The sequence below is a fragment of the Candoia aspera genome, chromosome 18, assembly GCF_035149785.1.
Source record: "Candoia aspera isolate rCanAsp1 chromosome 18, rCanAsp1.hap2, whole genome shotgun sequence".
NCBI lineage: Eukaryota > Metazoa > Chordata > Lepidosauria > Squamata > Boidae > Candoia > Candoia aspera.
Genome location: NC_086170.1, coordinates 2,913,890 through 2,932,771, shown reverse-complemented (window position 1 = coordinate 2,932,771; position 18,882 = coordinate 2,913,890). Strand labels below are relative to the sequence as shown.

The window sequence follows — 18,882 nt, the reverse complement described above, 5'->3', positions numbered from 1 at the left end:
TGGTAGATGTGCAGATGCCCTTTGTAAGTGGGGCAAAATGACATCACCGAATTGTGACCGTGGGGCTGAAAAACAAACTATCCACCATATAGTGACAGAGTGCCAAAACAGAGCCTCTAACGGAGATTTCGCTGATTTCCTGGCTGTGACAAACGAAGCAAAAAAATTGTATTTGTAACCTAGACCTATGTCTATAAATTTATATTCTATATTTTATATCTTGTATTTCATCTCCTGTGCTTTTATTCTATTGAACTGCATTGTGAATGTGCCCTACGATAAATAAATAAATTGCACGGTTACAGTAACCGAATCGTGCCGGCCTGGAAGTATTTCTCCCCTCCTTTCCTTTTACTCTCCAGAAAACGAGGGAGGGTCCCTTCTGAAATGCTTCCCGCGGCCCTGCTCCGTTATCCCTTCTGCGGCTCTGTCTCCCGCCTACCATTGCAGAACCCAGCCAGGAAAGCAAGCAACTTTTTTCCACAAGGAATACACATCGTTTATTTTAAAAATTGCATGCAAGAGAGTAGAAAAATCTCAATGGGTTGGGGGGAGCCACTTCTTCAAATCGAGGGCACGGACGGGACAAAGGAAGGGTCCTGGATGTTCCTGTGTTTTCTGCGCCTCTTCCCATTCAGCCTCATCAACTGCCTCTGTTGTCCTAGGTGGTCATAGGGCCCTTGGACCTGAATTTTTTTGGCCATCTGCACAGCCATAAGCCTCCGGATCTCCAGAAAGGTCTTGTTTTTGGTCTCAGGAATGAATCTGAATATAAAAACAAAGCTAGCCATGCAGAGAGGCCAGAAGAGAAGAAGTGTGTAGGTTCCGATCTTCCTCTGGAGTGAAAAATTGAGAAGAGGGACACTGGTCAGCATACTGCAGAGGGGCCCTCAATAAACAGATTTCTCCCCCCCACCCCCCGCAAAAAAACCCTGGGTGTTAAGGAAAGAGAATGTGGAAACTGCTGGGAAGAGAATAAAGTGATTTTTGTTGCTGCTGTTGTTGGGGAAAAAATAGACAGCGTTTGATGAATGGAGGTATGGAAAAGGAGTTTTTAAAAAAATGTCTGGGGACCCTCATTTTTAGCAGGCTTGAAGGGGTCAGGAGGAGAGGGGAAAGGATGGGGCCAGGAGAAAACTTACCTTTGTTCCCATTTAAACTGAATTAAATTATACACACTAATGGGATTCCTTCTTAGGTAGGAAGTCATGCCCCTATCCTATTGCATTGTTTAAAATATTGTATTATGGTACAGAAAAATGCAATTAGTACATTATATTATTTGGGTTCGGTGGTATTTACAGTGTTGACTAGAGATTATTAAAACCCTGATGATTTAGAGGACTTAAACCAGTGTTTTTCAAACTTCTTCATCTATCCTGTGTGTAGCAAGCCTCAGGGAATCATTTATGGCAGGGTTTCTCAACCTTGATAACTTTAAGATGTGTGAACTTCAACTCCCAGAATTCCCCAGCTAGCCATGCTGGCCGGGGAATTCTGAGAGTTGAAGTCCAGGCATCTGAAAGTGGCCAAGTTTAAAAAACACCGACTTAAACCTTTAAAAAATATGTCAGCATTAACTATGATTTCTTAAATGCTAATGCTGCTAAGCATAAGGTTGCTTAACTTTGACATCGAGAGCTGTGCCTTGCATTGATGAACAACTGCAAAATGCTTAACATGTTTGGTATAAAATAAAGGTTTCTGTCTTAAGCTCAGTCTTTCCTGCTAAAGTCTCCACTTTTATGCAGATTAGAGAAAAGGGAAAAAAAATAGTTAAAAAGCTATTTGTTTCTAATGTACTGTTAAATTTGGATCCTGCTCAAAAGCACCAGGGGTGTGTGTGTGTGTGTGTGTGTGTGTGTGTGTGTGTGACCTCTCTCCCATCTGCTGCAGGTTGAGGCGTACATATTTAAATAAAGAGGGGGCTCAGTTTAAATTGCCCCCCCATTCCAATTCACTCACATCTATATGAAGGACCACCATCCCCGTAACAAAATTTAGAAGCCAGTAGACAAAACCACCCAGCACAACCCCCGTGGATCGGGACGACTGAAGAAACAGTTCTGCTGCGATCACATGTGGCAATGGACCTGGGGAGGGGGGAAAGATGGGGGTTAGACAGTCACCCCGCAATTATCCTCCCTGTCAGTGGGTGGGGGCCCAGGCCGCCCACTGGATGAAGATGCTTTACCTGGTCCCAACATGTAACTGATGAAGAAGAGGAAGAGAAGAGAAGAAGAAACATAAGACATCCAGGTCACTGTGGACTGTTGGAGAAAGTTTCGGACCTGAGGGGGCACGCTTTAAACCACCCCACACTTTGCTTCCTCAGACCCCCAGAAGCTGGTCCCCCCCAGCGCGGGGCAACCAAAGCGACAGGCAAACACGTTTTGCAGGACGGCGTGTCCGCAAAAAACCGACTTTCCTTCTGCTAGAACCCCGACATGTGCCCCTCCAGCTGTCTCCTTTTTTGCAGCCTGATTACCCACCCACCCTTACACATCAGGCTTGGGGTGGGGTGAATTTTCACATTTTTAAACCCAGGAGAGCGCCGAAACCCAGCAGGAAAGGCCGGTGCACGTCCTGGCGGTTGGGACATTTCCCAGGAAGGGGCCCGCCGTTCTTCAAGGAATTTCAATTACCAACCTGAGGTTCGAGAGTCATGGTTAGCAAGACACAGAGGGTGCTACAGCTGCTGAATCCCATGAGGATTAAGATCCTTCGCCCCACGGTATCAATGGTGTAGGTCTAGAGGGTAGAAAATCCGAGAGGAACGTGGGGCTAAGCCATGGCTTGTCAACGATGGCTCATTGAGCGAGCAGTGATTAGCTGGGAGCGGTCGCCGTTCTAAAGCCGACCAATCGTCGGGTGGGTGTTCGGCCCTGGCGTGAAGCCAAGTCCGGGTCTGCACGCCGTAGCGGTTGGGTTGCAGTGGGGCTAAGCCATAGTTTGTGTGCCGGGCTAAGCTCCAAGGCTCAGGCTGGGACAAAACGGGCCCAAAGAACCCCATCTATGGAGGCAACGAACGCTGGGACACCTACCACAATTAGTAAGGTGAGGATTACAAACACAGAGGAGAGAATGCTGATATACTGGGCTTCGTTCTTGCTCGGCTGTATCATTTCGTAGGTCTTCCCCGTGTAATAAAACACCTGAAAGTGGAGTGCCGCCCCCAGCTCCATTGCTCTGCAGGCGCCGCAGGGCACCCCTAATTCGGGGGAGGCAGAGACCCTCCCTCGGAGGCAAGCCAACCACCCCCTGCGACGGGCCACCTTACCGCTGCCGAAGACCTCCAGGTGCGCTGGAGCTCCCATTCCCATAATCCCCCGCTGCCAAAGGCAAGGTCCCAGCAGCCCCCAGATCCCTTGAGGGGGGTGGGTCGCAGGACCAGGCAAGGCTGGTTGGGCGTGGCCATTGGCAGGGCCAGAAGCCCCCCTCCCCTCCCCTCCCCTCCCGCCAGGCCCAGCCTGAGTCTTACAGCGTTGACCCCCGTGAGCTGCTGACCACCCATCAGGACGACGACAGAGATCATCTGCCACCGGAGGCCTTTGAAGGTGAGCAGCTTCAGCCCCTTCATTTCCTTTTCCGCCATCTCACATATATCCTCCTGATTGAGCTCTTCTATCTCTTCCTCTACGTCTTCCTTGGCTCGCAGGACCCTCAAGACTGGGGGGCAGGAGTGGGGGGAACGGGGAAAGGAACCCAGAGAGAGCCATCTTAGTAGACCTGCATGAACGGGCCAACTCCAGACTCAGGATGGACCAAGGTGTTTCTGGACAGGCCAGAAGCATCTGTCTACCGGGAGTCCTCAACTTATGACCACAGTTGGGACTGCGACTTCCATTGCTAAGTGAGGCGGTTGTTAAGTGAGTCGTGCCCAATTTTACAACCTTTTTTGCTGCGGTTGTTAAGCGACTCTGGCTTCCCCCATTGACTTTGCTTGTCAGAAGCCGGCTGGTAAGGTTGCAAATGGCGGTCAAGTGACCCCGGGATGCTGCAACCATCGTAAGTGCAAGCCGGTTGCCAATTTTGATCCTGTGACTGCAAGGACGCGGCAACGGTCGTAAGTGTGAGGATCGGTTGTAAGTCACTTTTTTCAGCACCGTCGTAACTTCGAACGGTTGCTAAATGAATGGTCGTAAGTCAAGGACTACCTGTAATCCAAATTAATTCAGGCATGTTGGAGCTGAGGGTGCCATTTTCGGACTGGATTAGCAACACTGATTTAAGATTTGATTTTTAGGTGCCAGGCATCTACATGGCATATTGGACTAACACACCCCTTGTTCTATTCATGATATAAATTAACACCCTTTTTTGATCAACTGGAACTGATCAAGACTAGCGTGTGCAAAACCGTCTAAGATTAAGAGTGCAAAGCAAAACGTAATGCACACTCACGAGGAGTGCTTTTTTTTAAAAATCATTTACTCAAACAACTTGTACAGCCACCCACCTTACAACGGTGACTCTGGGTGGCTCACCAAAGATTAAAACCCAAACCCAGAACATAAAAAAAATAAAAAATAAAACACGAATCCACAAGAAGGGTGACCTTATTAATTCCACCACATTGACCTGGTTTGCCCATCACGACAAGCAGCGTTTTATGCAACCAGAGTTGGTCATTAAGCCACAACTGTACGTAAGCCACCAATGGGTTGAGCCCCAATTTGAAGAAGATGCTGAACTAGGATTTGCTCTTGAAATGGCAAGGGATCTGAATCCAGATTTATCAAGAGGGATTTTTAATTTTCTGTTAGCGGAAACCTTTGTGGAGACCCGTGGCTGTGGAAATACACACACACACACACACACACTCAATAAAAAAGGTGGCCTTTGATCACAGTGTTTGAGAATGCACCGTGGCACGCTTTAATGGGGCCCGTCAGCCCAATTTTTCTCAAGGGCAGATCAATAACAGAAGACCTCCCCCCTCCCTTTGCCTACTCCTCCATGATGCTTGGGCTAGTTTTACCTTTTCTAGCCTTCTCCTCGTTCTTCCTTTGAATCAACAGAAATCGAGGACTTTCGGGGAATTTGGGCAAAACGAGGAGCTGAAACGCCGCGAAAAACCCCATTAAGCTCAGCAAGATGGGCCACTCTGCGCAAGGAGGAGACAAAGTCACCAAGCGGGGCCGGGTCCTTGGGGCCGGGCTAGATCCCAACATCCTGCTCCAACTTACTTTCTTTAGAACCTAGGATTTCCCGAAGACCAAGGATCTGCGAGATCAGGACCCCAGTGGCCACAGCCACCATGGCCATTGTGATGGTGGCCCCTCGCAAACTTCGGGGAGCAATTTCAGCAAGGTACATGGGTACAGCGCAGGAGAAGATGCCTGGTCAAGGTGGGAAATGGAGATGTACTTAATGACAGCCATGCCGCCGAGAATCAGCAGTTTCTCGCGCAAGTCTGCAAGGTTCTGTGTTCAAGGATTGGCAACCAAGACGCAACTTGGCAACCAGAAGGTGAAGGAGGAAACCCGGTGCGAACCCCCAAACTGAAACTTGCAATCTATCAAGGCCCCTGAAGACTCAAGTTAGCCTCTCCATTCGCTTGCCTCGAAGTGTTCAGAAGGTTGCCAGGGTTCGCTTGCATGTCATTGCAACAACGCTAGTATTTTTAGATGGGCAGATAAGAAGCTGACTTTTGCAGATGCCCGCTTTGCCAACTGTATGTTTTACCCAGCAAGCATAAATCCAATCCTCGCTATCAAAACGGAACGATGATGGACATGTCAACATCATTAATCACCAGCATTTACTGCAATTGATTATGTAGTTTTTGAACCGTAAGCACCCTCTTTCGACTCCTACAGACCACATTTATTACGGAAGTCCCAGCTTCCATCCCTAACATCTACTGCCAGAAAAAAGGATGCCGAATTTTGGAGAGATGTGGCCTACATGAGGGTGCATGGAAAGAGTGCCTTTGGGCATGCAAAGAGGGCCCTTTATCTTTCCCACCAAAGGAAGGAACAGCATGCAAAACTTTTCAGCCAACATCCACGGTCAGGCAGATTCCAGCCACTGCCGATTTGTGGTTTCCCACATCAAACAACCCAGGTTTGGGGATGTTTCTCACCTGAGCAGACCCCACTGATCAGTCGCGAAAAGATGATGTATTCGTAAGCCTGGACTATCGTAGAAAAACCCATGAAGAGGGCAGAGGCGATGGCTAAAAGGTTAGTTATCATCAGGGCACCTTTCCTAGAAGGACAATAGACATCGGATGTCTTGCAGGGGGCAGAGAACTCAAACCAGCATTAAAACAAGGCCAAAGGGTTGCCCCACTTGCGGACTGAGTTTCAAAACAAGGCAGAGGAGGAGAACCTGCAGAGAATAGAACTGCAAGTGCCAAGAACTGTAATCCGGACACCTCAATTTTCACAAGGTTTTTTTACCGCACTCAGACGCATCCCCTTTGATCTTCTTTCTAACTGTCGCTCGTCTCCTGGGGAGCTGGCCACCTGTACAGTGGCCCTGTTTTCTTGGGGGAAAATAATAATAATGAAAAAAACTGGAAAAGGGGCAAATCTGAAAGAGGTTCATAGGGATTTTTTTAAAAATTGCTTATGTCGATAACTTTGCTTTACAAAGGGCAATCTGAGGGCAAAACCAAGAAAACCAACACTTACATTAAATAAATCTGAAGGACCGCTTTTTGTAAGGAAGGACGTACGATCACTGCACACTTAGCAGCCGTGCGCAGAATATCCCCCCATCCCTCTTCTGCCAAGTTTCGCGAGCCTTTACATCTCGGTCACAACGTTTTAGACTTGTTTTATCTGCGATCTCATATTACCTGCCGCAGGTATCGACCATCGGGTAAGCCATAACAGACCCAATGACGCCCCCCAGGGAATAGATGGATGTGGTCAAGGTATACAGAAAATTCAGAAGATTGGGCTGGATGTTCTCCTTCTTCCTGGCCTTGTAAGTGGCGTTGAGGAACTCTTTGATAATCTGGACGGAAAATTGCATGTTCAGCGGTGCGGGGGGGGGGGGGCAACCCCTCCGGGTCCTGGGGATCAATCTAGAAAGATCTCCCCGGGAAACAAGGGGCACTTCAACCCCCCGGGGCCACACTTACTGCCGCAGGATGGTTCACCACCCAGAGGTTGTAACCGTACTGGAGAGAGGACCCGAACGTCAGGACGAGGGTCATGGTCATCAGCGGCCTTGTCAGGTCCTGGCAAGAGTGAAAGAAGGGGGGCGTGAGTGGCCCTCCCAAGCCAGGAGGGGAGCAAGGGGAGGGGTCGTCGTTGGGCGAGATGTTCGGGAAGCCCTCAGCTGAGAAAGCGAGAGAAACAGATTTGAATCTCCTAGTTTAATTTAGTTTAGTCTGCTAATCTAGTTTTTAATCTGATCATTTTTTCTGTCTCGGGCTTTTTAATTATGTTTTTATTCAGAGCAACGGAAGGAAGGAAGGAAGGAAGGAAGGAAGGAAGGAAGGAAGGAAGGAAGGAAGGAAGGAAGGAAGGAAAAATAGAGGAACGGAGGGAGGGAGGGATAAATTGCGGAAGGCAGGCAGGCAGGCAGGCAGGCAGGCAGACAAAATGCAACACAAACAGGGAATGTATAGAATTGTGTTCAGATTTTCAACTTTTCATTAATTCTCAGTAACTGAATAGATTATACTACTTTGAAAACTACAAGTTACGTTTTTGTTCCTTTTTTTAAATTTAAGTCTATTTGTTTTAGCAAGTTTCACACATAGACAGCCCCAAATATACAAGCACGGAAAGGAACAGAAGACCCACCCGTAATAAAGGAACAAGGAAAAGCAACAGCTTTACCGAAAGGAAGAAATGACAGAAAAGGGGTCACAAACTACACATCTCCCTCAAATATTAATATTTCAGAATATTGATTCAAATATTTCTTCTCAAGGGAGAAACTGTTGTTAAAATCCAAGCCCTGTTTAAATATCAACAGCAGCAGTCAGTCCAGTATATTCTTTTTTTGCTGACTTCACCCATTCTAAATTGATCATCATTTAAATTTTAAGAGGCTCTCTTAAAGGATTTGCATTGAAACAAACAATAATAATAATAATAATAATAATAATTCCCATTTCAAAGCAGCATCTCTTTCTAAACAACAGTTTTTCTCTTCCCCGTGCCCTTTCTACACACCACTTGTGGCTGTTCCTCATGCAGCTGGTGAGAAGGGACAAACAGGTTTCGCAAAAGATACTGGAAACCAGCTTCAGGGTAACGCCTGGATCGCCGTCGACAGGCTGCACAGCCCACACGTAGATTGCCAGCAGGACAAACACTGTCCCAGCTCACCTGGTTAGAGTGTCTTGGGCTCACCACTTCTGGCTTGTCTGGATCTAACTCCATGGCTTTGGGGAGGAGGATCCAAACTCCAGACCCTGACAATTCTTTCCAGCTATTTAAAAGAGAAACAGACCTTCTGACCCCCAGCCGGACATCTGCCCAGCATCCTACTCAGGCCTTTGGGGGGCTCAGAAGCAAGACGAGACGTTCGCTTGCCTTTCCGGATGCCCCTTTGCCCCTCCCCAGTTTTTGCAGGTAGGCTGCCCTTGAAGAGGGAAGCCCCATCTCCCTAGCACGGATAAGAAACACACCCAGTGACCGTCCCTTTGGCCGTCAGATCGTTGGAAAAGGTGGATTCAGAGCCAATCGGGCAGCGAAGCCGAAAGGTTCTAGAAGGGAAACAGTTGGTAGTTAGGAGATGCGGCCATCCAAGTTCTCCCATTTTTTTTTTTTAAAAAAGGAGGCTGGCAGGGCCCCGCCAGAATTTAAGGTGCAACGGTGCCAGGAAGCCAGAGATGTGTTGGGGGGTGGGGTGTAAGGAAAACCTCCGCCTGGTAATGCACAAAGCGGGGCCTACCTGGCAGTGTTGTTGCACGGCACCGCTCAGAAAGCACGTTCCTCTGGACACGCGGTGGAAAAAAGCCTTTTTCCCCTGCAAGAAGCGTATTTCCTGTTGGACCAGTGGCTTGCCAGTTAGGCCAGTTCAAACTGCTGCTATTGATGATATTATTATTATTATTATTGTGGCGGTGGTGGTGGTCGGTTGCACAGCCAGCCCGATGTTTAGAGTGGATTTGGCATTTTCGTCCACCTATCAAGTCCTTCCCAAGGACCTGGGTTAGGCAGATGTTGTATTATTATTATTTTATATATTAGATTGTTATCATATCATATTATTATGTTATGTTATTTGCTATTATTATTTTGTTGTTATAAATAATATAAAATATTATTATTGCAATAATTTATATTATTGTTATTATTTTGAACCTATGCCATCCCAAATGGCTTTGGGCTCACAAAAATACGATTGCATCTCACACCTCATTACATTTATATTCCCGATTTTCTCCAGAAGCAAAGCCTTCAGGAGGGTAAAATTACATATTTTTTCCCGGTGGCCTCCTCCTTTTACAGAGCGGGATACGCTGAGATTTTGCACAAGGGAAAACTGTGCACCCTAACACGATTTCTCCATTTTTATATTTATTTGATTTTATAAGCCGCTCCAAGCAGCAGACAATTCCCATCTTCCTAAACTCTGATTAAAAACCACGAACTGCAGCAACTGAGACAATAATAACAAGAAAACCAAAAACATAGCTGCTTTGATATGTATCGTTTCCCTCTCCGGATTGCTTTCAATTTGTCTAATTTTAATTCATTTGCATGCCACCCCGAGTCTCGCTCAGGTGCAAAGGCCATACAAGTCGCACAAATAAATAATAAAACTTTTTTTTTAAAAACAAGGATGTTTTAAAAAGAAAGAGTTTTATTTCATCACCAGGGACTGTACCATTATCTGAACTGGATGAAAGGAATCAGGTTGGGGGTTAAAAAACTGTATTTTCTCGTTTGGGGCACAGTTTCAAGAGAAAAAAAATACATAGATGGCACACCTTAGAAAGCTTTCTTCCATTCAGAAAACCCAAATTAACTATATTTAATACTCATATCTCCCGGTAAATTAAAGGGACAAATGAAATGTTGATTTCTTATTTTTTCCAAGCCCCCCAATTCTTCGTTCCCGCTTCCACACTCCTGCTTCAGTGGATTTTCAAGCCCATAGAGCTTTTCCCCCCGCCAAATAAATGAAGAACACGGGAGAGCCACAAAAGAACACGAAACTTGCAAGGTTGTTCAGCAAAATGTAATCTTTTAAAAATAATGTTATTATTTTAAAAGCAAACAAACAACAGTTGGCGTTTGGGTCATCCCAGCCCAGAAGCAAAGAAGGAAGGCTTAGATACAGAAGAGAAAACAACCATGAGGAGGTTCAAGGAAAGTGTGCCGAAACGGCAGATCTCTCCAGGATGCTGCTGAGAGGACAGGCCAGTCTGGGGTGACCTGAGCAATGTCTCCCCAAATTGTCACCCACTCTTCCATGAAAGACCTTGGCCATCCGAGGAGATCTGAACCTTACAGCAACCTAGCAGTCCTTCGGTTGCAGGAATCGCTTGCTGCCCCTCAACCTGGTCAGATGTCAACCTTTCTGGCCAAGGAACCACCTCTGCAGCTCAATGTTTGGTGGGGGTGGGGGCGTTGTCTGCCCCCAAACTCATGTGTCCATCTTCCCTTGACCGAAGGCAGCCCAGATGGCCCACAGAGAGGTCCCAAGTCCACCATTAGGACCGTTGGGTCTGATGGAGAGCCATGACTCTCCTGATCTCTAAGAAGCTTCTATCCTTAGTCTCGGGGATCATCTTGTATATGTAAAAAACCGTGGCGATGCCAAATGGCCAGAAGATAAGAAAGCTGTAGGGCTCCAGGTCCATCTAGGAAGAGAAAGGAAGTCTCAGAAGTGATCCATCCTAACCGCACTGTATCTTCTGCCCCACTAAAGGAGATCATGCCTTGCCTTTCCTCCACCCATCACCTGCTGGAGAGTTTGACCCAGGAATGGACATCAGGGGCTTTACTAGTAAGCCTGGATTTAGCCAGGAACACACAGCATCTTCCAGAGGAGTTTCATGACCAAACTGAAGTTAGCTCCGCTCTTTCAAAATCTGGACCAGGAGCCCTTATTTTTATTTCCCATCACAAGCTGAAGGCAATTTCTTGGAGTTGCATGGGAAGGGCGGAGCTATGTGAAACAGTGGGCGGATCTATGACTGAGAATGGGTGGGGCTATAGCAAAGTAGGCGGAGCTGGGATCCATAATGGGTGGGGCTATGTGAAGCAGTGGGTGGGGTAGCACCCAGAATGGGTAGGGGCATGTCAAGGTGGGTGGAGCGGAGATCTGGAATGGGTGGGGCTCAAACAGGGGGCGTGGCTAGGAGTGAGGATGGGTGGGGCCACATCAAACAGGAGGAGGGGTGGTGCCCTGAATGGGTGGGGCTATCTCCAAGCTGGCCAAAAAGAAGAAGAAAACTCACTTCTATGTGGAGATACGTTACAGTAATGAGGAATTTGCAAAGCCAGTGGATGCCTCCCGCGATCACAAAGGCCGTGGACCGAGACGACTGGAGAAAAAGTTCAGCAACCAGCACGCTGGGGACTGGGCCTGGTTGCAAAGACAGGAGGCACACCCTTGAACCGTCGACGTGCCCGGCGCTTTCCATCCAGAACCTCTCCGCAGTTTACTGGAAGGGGTGTGATCCCCGCTACGTGTGCTAAAATCCAGTCGCAAGTCTGAAGGATACATGTTTTGAGTTTGCGACACCCCTGGAACGGTTCGGCGCTGGGATACTTACTGGGGCCAGTAGCCTGTCCAATCAGGAAGACGGTAAGAAAGGATGCACTCAGATAGGACATGGTGGGGATATTTTTCTGCAGGAGAAAGAGCGGGTGCGGATCGCTTAGCATGGATAGATCTCTTTAAAAATACTCCCTGCCCTATATTGCTATCCATTGCAACTGTTCCAGGACCCGGTTAAGCATTAACGTACTCCACTGGAGTCGGGCGGCCAACACATTTAAACGAAGAAATAATAATATTCTGTGTCTAAAAAACACATCCTGCATTTTCACCCATTCCCAAAAGCTGAATTGAATGTTGCAGAAGGGCTGCGTCCATGGGAACTGTAAGTCTGCCTTCGAGGAAACGAAGGAACTATCTTTATTAAACAAAACACAGATAGGGAAATTTTGTGGAATCATGCAGAAGCTCAAACAGTCCGTGCAAATTTCCATGGAAGCGTAATTAACAACATAACTCCTTAGGCGCTGCTTTTTCTGGCACCAGCCAGGGAAAAAGATGCCTCGGCTTTCAGCAAGGCTACCCACATTGCCTTAAAAATAAAATTAAGGCTGGGGAACTGCTGACCTGAAGCTCCAGGGACATGGCCAGGAAAATGCAAGAGATGCTGCAAACAATGAAGCCAGTGAGGAGAAGAATCCTCCGCCCCGATGTCTCGACAATGCAGATCTAGAGAAAATTAAAAAGTGCTGGCATACGGCAGACATTAGGAGTGTTAGACCCAGGCAGAGGCCCTTAGATTCATACTTCATTCAGCCATGGAAATCCACTGGCACCATTGGGCCAGCAGCTAGTTTTCAACCGAAGCTGTCACATCAAGAGAGACAGAGAGAATTTTCTATTGAAGAAACTTTTTCCACAAAGGTAAAAGCTACAGAAAAATAAAAAGGAAATAATAAAGAAAAAAGAACATAAAAAGAGAAATAGAAAAGACAGAAACATAGAAGAGTAAGTGAAGAAAGAAAGAAAGGAGGAAAGAAATACTTAAAGAAGTGACTTCTTTGCAGCAGCTGCCAACATAGTTAACACTATTTCCACCCTCCCAAATTACATAATCTAATTCCCTTCTTCCCATATACATCCCTTTTTAATCAGTAAATCCAGAAGTCGTTGGTTAATTTTTATCCATTCTCAGCCATAACGCTTAAAGAAAGACACTCTCGGGCATCAGCGATGGTTGGAGAAGCCGCTTAGCTATTCCGCCTTTTTCTCCTTCATCTGATTATTCCCCACCCCCAGGATGAAAACAGTGGAAGATGGCCTTCATCTTGTCCCCATCCCATGAGTGAGCTAGTCTCATCTTGTCTTTTAGCTGGGGAAAGGCTGCTAAAATCTCGGCACCGGGAGAGCACTGGCACCCAGGCCGAGCCAGCCTCTTACCACCAGTGTGGTGATGACCATCAGGAAGAGAGATAACACCATGCTGACATTCCAGGCGCCCATTTCGCTGAGCCCCGAGGACAAGTAGATCGGCTTCGTGTAATGCTGGGCCTGCAATGAGAACAACACCCACCTTTTGCCAAGCTTTCTCGGGCGGGGCGTTCGCACCTTCCTTGAAATGCAAGATGCAGCTGGACCATCTGTGGGGACTTAGTAGAGCAGCCTTCTCCAACCCTCCAGATAGACAGACAGACAGACAGACAGACGGAGGGGAATGTCCTCCAGAAGGTGTCCATACCGCGTTGATCCCGGAGAGCTGCTGGCCCCCCATCAGGACCACGATAGACACGATGTGCCACCGAAGTGGGGGGAAACGCAGGAGGATTTTCAGCACATCCATATCTTCTTCCTCCTTCTCTGAGAGGCCCTCTCGTTTCAGTTCTTCCATCTCGTGCTCCACATCCTCCGGGCCCCTCAGCTTCTGGAAGGCTGCAGGAGGAGGAGGCAAGGGGGTTGTTGAGAAGGCAAGACAAGGAAACGAAAGGCTTCCTACTTTGGAGGCACCTTCTCGGAGGGAGATCCGGGACCCCGGAGGCCCACGTGGCGCTCCGTGCTTCATGCTCTGAAGAACACCCACCTCTTTCTCAAGAGCTGGACCACCCCAATCTGGCACCTGCTTTGCACCAGCCACGCCAGAGTCCTTTCCATTTCCCTGCCCAAGCCAGGTCTCCCAAACTACGGACTCCACCTTGCAAAGCGGCCTCACCCACTGACTTTGCACGCCCCAAAACAACAACCGGCCCCAAAAGCAAAGCAGAAGGCCTTCACCTGGCCTTCAGTGAGGCCGCTGCCCCAACAGCCCCCTGGATGGCCGAAGAAAAACAAAATTTAAGAAGAGGACAGTCCCTAGCCTGAAGCCATCTCCCCCTGCCTTTGTAGACGATGAGACTGGAGAGCGCGTGACCCGTTGTCACTGAGGGGAGCGGCTTGGGAAGTCAAGACCGGCTTGAGAATAATGAGGCGCAACCGATGATCCATCCATCCATCGTTACCCTGCCTGGCCTCTTCTTCCTGCTTCCTCTGAATCAGGAGATATCGGGGACTTTCGGGGAAGAACGGGAGCAACAGCAGTTGCAGCAATGCCGGGAACCCGGTCAGGCTGAGCAAAAGTGGCCAACCTGGAGGAGGAGGAGGAGAAGACCACGTCAGAATCGTGGCCACCAGAACTGAGTCCCCCCGATCTACCATCCGCATTTTACCCCCTTACCTTCCTCGGTTCCGAGGACTCCGTGGAAGCCGATGGCTTCTGCCAGCAAGCTGCCGAAAGTGATGAACAGATCCGCCACCATGCAGAGCGCCCCACGCAGGTTCTGCGGGGCGATCTCGGCCAGGTACATGGGGACCACGCTGAAGGCAACCCCTGGTTCGGGAGGCAAGCAGAGGGTCGAGGCAAGCAGCCCTTTTTGCAGTTGAAGTCGGCTGCTCGCCCCGAGACGTTCATGCAAAACCCTGGGGGGAGACGCCACCCTGGCACCGGGTGACGAAGGGCCGCTCCCGTGCCCCCCGTGTGACGGAAGCGCACCCTTGGCTAGGGTTAGGGGGTGGGCAGCTGAAGAAGGCTTTGGAGAACGGGAGGTGGCCCCTGTGTCGGGCCCTTCACTCACCGGCGCAGATTCCCACAAAGAGGCGTGAGCAAATCAGAAGTTCGTGGGAATGCATCGGTTTTGAGGAAATCACAAGGGCAGCAGCGATTAGGGCCAAAAAGTTATTTGCCAGGAGGGTTTTCTTCCTGGAAAAGAAAGATGAGAAGAAAAGGGAGGGAAGGGAAGGGAAGGAGAAAGTGAGAGAAGGAAGGAAGGAAGGAAGGAAGGAAGGAAGGAAGGAAGGAAGGAAGGAAGGAAGGAAGGAAGGAAGGAACAGACATAGAGGAAGGAAGGAAGGAAGGAAGGAAGGAAGGAAGGAAGGAAGGAAGGAAGGAAGGAAGGGAGGGGAGGGGAGGAAGGACGGACATAGAAGGAGAAGTACCTGCCGATGCTGTCCACCAGCGGTCCAACCATGAGAGACCCACAAAAGCCCCCGAGTGGGAAAAAGGCGACTGTGAGTCCCCACTGGAACCTCAGCAGGCTGTGGTCGATGCTGATCATGTTCCGGAAGCGGTAGGTTGCGTTGTAGAAGCTTTTTATGTGCTACGAGGGGACGCAGAGCGACACATCTGGTGGACGGGCGCTCCTTTCCCTTTCCCTCAGAGCGCACTGGAAGCACCCGGAGCAGAACCCACCGGAAGGGGGTCAGCCCAGCCCCACGGGGCAGCTGGCCTTACCTTGGCAGGGTAGGTGACCACAAAAGCATTGTAACCATACTGGACAGAGGACCCAAAGGCAGAAATGAGGGTCGCCAGGACAAGGGGCCTCGTGAGCATCTGCGGAAAGAAGGAAGGGCACATGGCAGTTCCGGTTCCAGGTTCCCTCTTGTCCCTCCGGCCCCAGAGGGCTGCCGGTCTCCCTCGCTGGCCCTGAGCAGGCCGGACGCTGCTCCGCTTCCAAGGCCAAGGACCGTCAACCAGGGGTGGCCCCATCCTGCGGCTTGGCCACTACTCTTCGGGCCTCACGGCCCATGCGCGGAATTGCACTTCCCTCCGTTCCCGAACCAGCACGTGGGGGAGGCACAAAGGCTCCAAGGTGGGGGAGGCTCTCGTTTCGAACCCAACTTCTAAAGCTGATCACGAGGAGGAGGAGGAGGAGGAGGAGATAATGAGACAGAAGGTCCATGAGAAAGAACTGGAGGAAACAGGGGACGTGGAGACCTTCACTTGGACACAGCAGAAACTGAGGGAATCTCAACTCATTCATCCATCCCAAAAAGTCGCATTACTTGGAGCAGCACATGGATTATGACCTGGCCTTTAGCTGCCCTAAATCCTTCAGAACGACCGATAGTCAAAAGTACCAAATGCGGCAAAACCATCTGGCAGAGAGGGTATAAGTAGCCGCCGCTGCTATTAAAATTGTTGTGGTTGTCGTTTTTCATCTTTATAACACCTTTATTTGCCCCTTCCACATGGACACTCGTTTGTCAGCTGCTTACCAATAATCAAGGACGTAAAATACAATTTCTCTCTGCTGCGTCCTCAGCCGCCAAACCAAGGCTTATGTGACCCCTTTTAACCCCCCCCCCTTTTATTTCCGCACCCTGGAAGCTCCCCTGGGGAGGCCACCCCCTTTCACAAGCTGGTGGGGTGGGGAGTTACCCCAGACATACCTTTCCTGAAAGGGTTCCCCTCTCCTCCGCCATTCTCGGGTCAGACATCTATAAATCAGGATCAAAGCTCAGACAAGGAACTAGGGGGAAAAATGATAAAGTTTTCCACACACACAGCCAATATATTTTTTATCGCCTTCCGCCCAAAGCAGATGCTGATTAGTTTGGGACTGCAACTTCCAGCATTCCCAACCAGCCACTACAAAGTTCAGTAATTTCCAGTAACTGACATTCCAAGGTGAGAGATAACAGAGAAGCCCATTTTCAGCTCTAAGCCGGCAGCTTTTCTACATTGTAGACTCCAACTGCCATCATTCCCAGCTGGTGACCAGGTGGAAGACCATGGGCATTGGACCCCCAAGGTCTCCGAGGCTTGAAAAAGCTGTTTTTATTCCCCCCACCCTCTTGACATGACTAAAAATGTACTTTTCTGGAAAAAGATTACCTTAAACTTTAATTCAGTCTGGTTTTTACCTGGCCCTTCCTATGGATCAAAACAAACCGCTTGCTGATCAGGTCAGAAAAGTTGAAGGCGGCTACTTGAGAAACAGACCAGGATGACAAGATCCAACTGTGGGTGGCAGGGTAGAAGCAGCGTTAAAATGGGAGTTAAAATGGGCTGTTCAAAGCTCTACAGCCGATGGTAAGTGGCAGAAAACACTGCCCTCCTGTGGTCGTTGGTGGCATTGCAGACATAAAAGGAAATAGACATTTTAAGGCATCTGATTATTATTGTCATTATCTTCATCATTATTAACGTTATCATTAATATTAATCTTGCAATAAAGAGCCCAGGTCCTGGAGAGCAGGCATAAAAAAGGGAAACCAAGTTAAGCACATGCAACTGAGTTAAAATGGCCTGTTCAGAGCTACATAGCAGATGATAAGTGGCAGAAAACACTGCCCTCATGTGGTCATTGGTGGCGGTGCAGCCCTAAAAGAGAATAAAGGCAGAAGACTAGCAGAGCCCATCCATGAACACCAACGGGCAGTCAGAAGACAGGATGAAAACTTCATAATCTCAGCATGCATGGACAGAGACAACCAGTTTCAGCTGGGAAACTGAGCGTCCTAGACCAAGCCAAATCCAAAAACGCTCGGGGATTCCTGGAAGCTTGGCAAACCAGCCACCAGTAGACACATAGAGATAAACCACATTTACACGCCATTCAAAAGAGACATAAGAAAGCTGGGAAGGAAACCAGAAGACCAGAACTCCTGCAGCCAATGCCCAGATAAGCAGGGATTGACACCAGACAGACAAACAAGCAGAAAACAAGACCCTGATCAAGGAACTACCAAGGGGAAAACCACACTCCCAACACTGGCAGGGCAAGCGACTGTACCTAAACAGGGGGCAAACCCACCCTCACCAGCACTGAGGATGTTCCCTAGTGGGGTGATGAAACGTCTGCAAGCAAACCACCAAGCCCAGAGAGCACCCAGGACTCCAGAGAAGAGACTGTTTTGCATGACATCACATCATCCTTATTTTTCTCCAGGTGCTGGGGAAAAGGAATATAATTATAATAAACGAAATCCTTGTTTAAGCACGTCCAACTGAGTTAAAATGCCTACTCAAAGCTCCGTAGCAGAAGGTAAATGCAGGAGACACTGCCCTCCTGTGGTCATTTTCGGCGTGGCAGCCCTGAAAGGGAATGAACTGTTTGTTATGGTATCTGATCATTATTGTCACTATTTTCATTGTGATTAACGTGATTCTTAATATTACTGGAAAACAGGCTTAGACAAGGGAAACCAAGTTAAATCACGTTAAACCGAGCTAAAATGTCTGTTCCACGCTGCGTAGCCTAGGAAACACTGCCCTCCTGTGGCCATTTCTGGCGGTACCGCAAAAGGAAATAAAAGGCTTTTTATCGCGTGGGATTCATATCCTTCAATTTTCATTATTATGCACGTGATTATAAATATTAATATTGCCATGAGGGGCCCACGTGCTGGAGACCTGGCTTAGACAAGGGAAACCGAGTTAAATCACCTGAAACTGAGCTAAAACGCCCGTTCCAGGCTGCATCGCCGATGCAAATGGCCCTCAATCTCAGATATGCAGATGATACCACTTTGATGGCTGAAAGCGAAGAGGAACTGAGGAGCCTTATGATGAAGGTGAAAGAAGAAAGTGCAAAAGCTGGCTTGCAGCTAAACCTCAAAAAAACAAGATTATGGCAACCAGCTTGATTGATAAATGGCAAATAGAGGGAGAAAATGTAGAAGCAGTGAAAGACTTTGTATTTCTAGGTGCGAACATTACTGCAGATGCTGACTGCAGTCAGGAAATCAGAAGACACTTAATCCTTGGGAGAAGAGCAATGACAAATCTCGATAAAATAGTTAAGAGCAGAGACATCACACTGACAACAAAGGTCCACATAGTTAAAGCAATGGTGTTCCCTGTAGTAACATATGGCTGTGAGAGCTGGACCATAAGGAAGGCTGAGAGAAGGAAGATCGATGCATTTGAACTGTGGTGTTGGAGGAGAATCCTGAGAGTGCCTTGGACTGCAAGAAGATCAAACC

General features: G+C 48.4%; 3 protein-coding genes across 3 annotated transcripts in view; all 3 read right to left on the bottom strand.

Moving 5' to 3' along the window:
- Window positions 1-2,784, bottom strand: part of ENO1 (enolase 1) — a 70,845-nt gene extending 68,061 nt beyond the window's left edge. The window contains exon 1 of the mRNA XM_063317602.1: window positions 2,779-2,784. The gene's annotated coding sequence lies outside the window, so the exon portion shown is untranslated. The remainder of the gene's footprint in view (window positions 1-2,778) is intronic.
- LOC134507125 (solute carrier family 2, facilitated glucose transporter member 5-like) lies at window positions 559-7,186 on the bottom strand. The gene is made up of 11 exons (XM_063317604.1): window positions 7,097-7,186; window positions 6,809-6,969; window positions 6,089-6,213; window positions 5,190-5,342; window positions 4,982-5,107; window positions 3,482-3,669; window positions 3,045-3,155; window positions 2,650-2,751; window positions 2,195-2,270; window positions 1,966-2,093; window positions 559-836 (listed from the first exon to the last, which is right to left on the bottom strand). Exons 1-11 carry the CDS (start codon window positions 7,175-7,177, stop codon window positions 564-566), a joined length of 1,524 nt encoding a protein of 507 aa, XP_063173674.1. The 5' UTR covers window positions 7,178-7,186; the 3' UTR covers window positions 559-563.
- A 3,385-nt stretch (window positions 7,187-10,571) lies between these two features.
- Window positions 10,572-16,377, bottom strand: LOC134507160 (solute carrier family 2, facilitated glucose transporter member 5-like). The gene is made up of 12 exons (XM_063317653.1): window positions 16,345-16,377; window positions 15,407-15,505; window positions 15,112-15,272; window positions 14,751-14,875; window positions 14,354-14,506; window positions 14,139-14,264; window positions 13,385-13,575; window positions 13,087-13,197; window positions 12,274-12,375; window positions 11,702-11,777; window positions 11,384-11,511; window positions 10,572-10,783 (listed from the first exon to the last, which is right to left on the bottom strand). Exons 1-12 carry the CDS (start codon window positions 16,375-16,377, stop codon window positions 10,634-10,636), a joined length of 1,455 nt encoding a protein of 484 aa, XP_063173723.1. The 3' UTR covers window positions 10,572-10,633.
- Between the last annotated feature and the right edge of the window lie 2,505 nt (window positions 16,378-18,882).